The sequence below is a fragment of the Octopus bimaculoides genome, chromosome 7 (assembly GCF_001194135.2).
Source record: "Octopus bimaculoides isolate UCB-OBI-ISO-001 chromosome 7, ASM119413v2, whole genome shotgun sequence".
Taxonomy (NCBI): Eukaryota; Metazoa; Mollusca; class Cephalopoda; order Octopoda; family Octopodidae; genus Octopus; species Octopus bimaculoides.
The window spans coordinates 7,681,055-7,685,556 of NC_068987.1; the positions used below are offsets into that span (position 1 = coordinate 7,681,055).

Genomic DNA, 4,502 nt, shown 5'->3' on the forward strand with positions numbered 1-4,502 from the left:
TAGAGAGAGACCCTTAAAATCATAGGATGGTCAAGGCTAGAATGACTTTGATTATAGATTTGCACAATTAGGCTTGACCTGGGGTTAAACAAAAACAATGATCAATTAATAGTCAGGTAGGGGACTGTATTGCAAGTTAAGTGCCTTTATGTGACAGTCTATGAGGGTCAGTGACAGGGAGAGCATCACTAACCATCTCTGGCCATAGAAAATCTTTGTTTCACTCAACAGTTTTGTCAAGTGTGGAAAAATGGACATTAACATGATGACAATCAGATGAGCACCAGTGATGGGATATATAACCAGCACTGTGGAGTCAGAGTCGTGGAGTTGGAGTTGGAAACAATTAAGGGGTAGCTGGAGTCAGAGTCGGTACAACTATACCGATTCCGACTCCGACTCACAGTGTCTTTATTCTTTAATATAAACAAGCTATAACATATAGGCCTACTCAAAGTACAAGCGTATGCATATCCTTTATGAGATATGTAGACCACAATCACTTAATTACATAGAGGAGGAGGAGGATGATGACGATGATGATGATGATGAGGAGGAGGAGGAGGAGTTTTTTGCTATGACTCCACAGCCCAGTACATAGCAGACCAAATTTTTGCATGGAGACCTTGGAGATATCAAATGAAAGAAGGAATGACAGAGGCACAAACTGGAAATTGAATCCATTTTTTGATGGTTTACAGGAGGCACGGGCAACCTTTACCTAAAAGCAGGCCCCATAAGGCATGGCTCATCGTCAGGCAAACCACTAAAGAAAAAGAGTTCAATGTCCATTTTCATAAGGAATACCATTCATACGGTCTCGCGAGGTACACTTAACCATGACTGGCTTACAGCTTATGTTGTCAAGATTGAATCTTACTGAATAAAAATAAATGAATGGATTATATTGAATAAGTAAGATAGTGTTATATTCACCTCAATTAACCATGGCTTCAAAGTATTGTCAATGATTATGTCATAGCTGAAATAGAGACACGATATATATATAGATATATATATATATACATATATATATAAATATATTCACACACATTCTGTCGGTTGCAATGACAAGGCTTCCAGCTGATGCAATCAATGGAACAGCGTGAAATTAACGCGCAAGTGGCTGAGTACTCCACATTACGTGTACCAGTTCTCGGGGAGATTCAGCATGACACAGAGTGTGACAAGGCTGGCCCCTTTGAAATACAGGTACAAGATAGATAGATAGATAGATAGATATACATACATATATATATATATATATATATATATATATATATATAACAAAGAGTAAAATAGTCATTCATCTATCATACCTAATGTTTCTACATGTTGATGGGCCAGTTACTGTAGTATTTACCCTGAAATGGCATCTCTTACAGATGTGCTGCATTAAAAACACTATACATACTGGTTTCAAACTTTGGCACAAGGCCAGCAATTTGAGGGGAGGGGATAAGTTGATTACATCGACCCCAATGTTCAACTGGTTCTTATTTTATTGACTTTGAAATATGAAAGGTAAATTGACCTCAGCAGAATTTGAACTCAGACCCTAGACAGACAAAACCCTGATCTAGCAATCCTGAGTCCAATACCCTAACCACTGTGCCACGTCCTGTGGATGATGTATGAAACAAATTTATGACTATTGTTTCTTCGTTTAATTTATTCCTGTAAGCTGGTTTCTTTTGGAAAGTTTCTTCTAGTTTCAATGCTTTATATTCTTGTATGTGTGTGTGTGAGAGAGAGAGTGTGTGTGTGTGAATGTGTATGTGAGTATGTGTGTGTGAGTGTGTCTTTGTGTGAGTGTGTGTATGCATGTGTGTGTGAGTGTATGTGTGTGCATGTTTGTGTATGTATATGTGTCTGTGTGTGTTTGTATGTGTATGTATGTGTGAGTGTGTGAATGTATGTGTGTGTGTTTGTGCATGTATATGTGTGTGTGTGTGTTTACATATGTGTGTATCTGTTTGTGCATGAGTGTATTTGTGTGTAAGTGTGTATGTGTGACAGTGTGTGTTTGTAAGTGCGTGTTTATGTGTGTGAGTGTATATGTGTGTTTATGTGTGTGAGAGCATTATGTGTGTGTGTTTGTGAGCGCATGTGTGTGCATGTGCATGTGTGTTTGTGTGCGTGTGTGTGTATGTGTGTGTACGTGATTGTAAAAGAAAGTTTTGATATCAAGTTTAATGTGACAACCTACATGTAGACCACATGATGGATGTTTCTAAATGGGGAATTAAAATAAGACACAGAGAGATGCTATCTTAGAGAATTAATCAATAAAATAAAGAGAACAAAGATGGCTCACATAGAAAACGAACATTTTTTTTCCCTCCATTTTACCATGTCTATAACGTCTAGACATATTTAATTCACTAAAATTGCTTTCTCGAGCTTTTCTACAGAAATTATACAAGTGTACATACAGGTGCAGTAGCGGCGGAGGGGTTAAGAAACTAGCTTTGCAACCATATGGTTTCCAGGTTCAGTCCCACTGTATGGCACTTTGGGTAAGCATCTTACCCAATCACAAGATCATCGGTTCAATTCCTTGTGTTTTGTGTTCTTGAGTAAGCCACTTCATTTCACACTGCCACAGTCCACTCACCTGTAAATGAGTAACCCCATGATGTAATAGTCTTCTGATCAGGGCCTGCTCACCTAGGTAGTGGGGTGGCATCATTCAAAAGATATCCAATAATGTGGTCAATAATGGGAGATGTGTGTGTATAGATAGAACAGATAGAAGTGAGGTGAGAGAGTAGGTGTTTATTGCATTTGTTTACAGTTGTTTCATAATCTTATTAGTTACCTCATTTTTCTTATCTACTCTATATATTTTCTCTCTATCATTTATTTCTTTATTGCCCACAGGGGGCTAAACATAGAGGGGACAAACAAGGACAGATAAAGGGATTAAGTCGATTATATCAACCCCAGTGCGTAACTGGTACTTAATTTATCAACCCCGAAAGGATGAAAAGCAAAGTCGACCTCAGCGGAATTTGAACTCAGAACGTAATGGCAGATGAAATACTGCTAAGCATTTTACCCAGCTCAAAATGGTGTATTTTATGTGCCACCGGCACAAGTGCCAGGAAGGCGACGCTGGGCACAGGTGCCATCACGATTTCGCTTTCACTTGCCCCAACAGGTCTTCACAACCCGAGTTTCGTGTCCAATGGAGGAGACAACGTTGGCGGAGGGTATAAATACTTTTGGCCAGAGTACTACACAGTCAAAACTGCCCTGGTACAAAACAACAACAACAACAACTTCTCATATTCTTAAGCAATACAATTTAAGTTGTAACATCTTTTGTCGTAAAATCCTTCTCTTCTTATTGGTTTGCGATTGTGCTTGTTGTACATTTAAAGCCTGGCTTAATAATTATAGCAATACAATAATTCTAGTTATTAGTGTTTGTGATCAAATGAATTAGAATTCTTGTTGAGGATTTGGGATTTTAATTCCAAGAATCTAAGATATAGATAAGGCAGAATGGAGAGGTGTGTGGGGGGGTGAAAGAGAGAAAGAAGAGGGGTGTGAAGGGTAGAAAGAGACCGAGTGTATGCGTCTACATGTGTGTGTGAGAGAGAGGGTGAAGTGTATGTGGGTGCGAAAAGACGAAAGGGTGAATAAGAGGGAGAGAGAGGGGGAGGGGTGAGTAAGGAAAAATGTCGGGGTCGTCATACATCTGGCATAAAGTTAGGGACAATAAAATGACATTAATCTATTTCATGAAATCAAATGTATATTTTGTACTGGACTTTGCCAACTCCATTGATAATAATAATAATAATAATAATAATAATAATAATAATAATAATAGCAACAACAACAACAACAACAAGAATACAATAGTAATTATTATTATTTCCATTCTTCTCGTTCTTGCTAATCAATAAATACTAAGAAATGGTTCAAACTAGACAATTTATTCAAATTCTAAGACCAAACCAAGATGTTTATCTCTCTGCTGAGCTGATTGCAAATCCTTAAGATTGAGGTCCAATACCATACATGGTGAAAGAGTTATACACTTCTCTTTCTCTCTCTCTCTCTCTCTCACACACACACACACACACACACACAATGTCTTTCTCTTTCTTAGTTTCATACTGTGTGTGTGTGTCTCTGTTTCACAATTTCTTTCTTTCTCACTCTTTCTCTGAGTTTCACTTTCACTTTCTATTTCCTTATCTCTGTTTCACTTTGTCTCTCCCTCCCTCCCTCTCTCTCTCTCTCTCACAATATCTCTTTCTTTGTTTCACAGTGTGTGTATGTGTGTGTCACTCTCTCCCATCCTGCTCTTTGTTTCACTATTTCTTTCTCTTTCTCACTCTCTCTCTGTTTCACTCTCTCTCTTACTCTTTCTCTGAATTTCACTTTCATTTTCTATTTCCTTGCCTCTCTCTCTCTCTCTCTTTCCCCCTCTACCCCTACAATCCCTTTACATTTCCACCCCAAAAACGGGAGTCGTGGGGGTGAGT

At 38.4% G+C, this 4,502-nt stretch overlaps 1 protein-coding gene across 1 annotated transcript in view; it reads right to left on the bottom strand.

Annotated features, from left to right (window-relative positions):
* Positions 1–4,502, bottom strand: part of LOC106880315 (polyglutamylase complex subunit TTLL1) — a 22,837-nt gene that overhangs the window by 2,623 nt on the left and 15,712 nt on the right. The window contains exon 12 of the mRNA XM_014930192.2: positions 937–982. Within this exon, the coding sequence (XP_014785678.1) occupies positions 937–982 (46 nt within the window). The remainder of the gene's footprint in view (positions 1–936; positions 983–4,502) is intronic.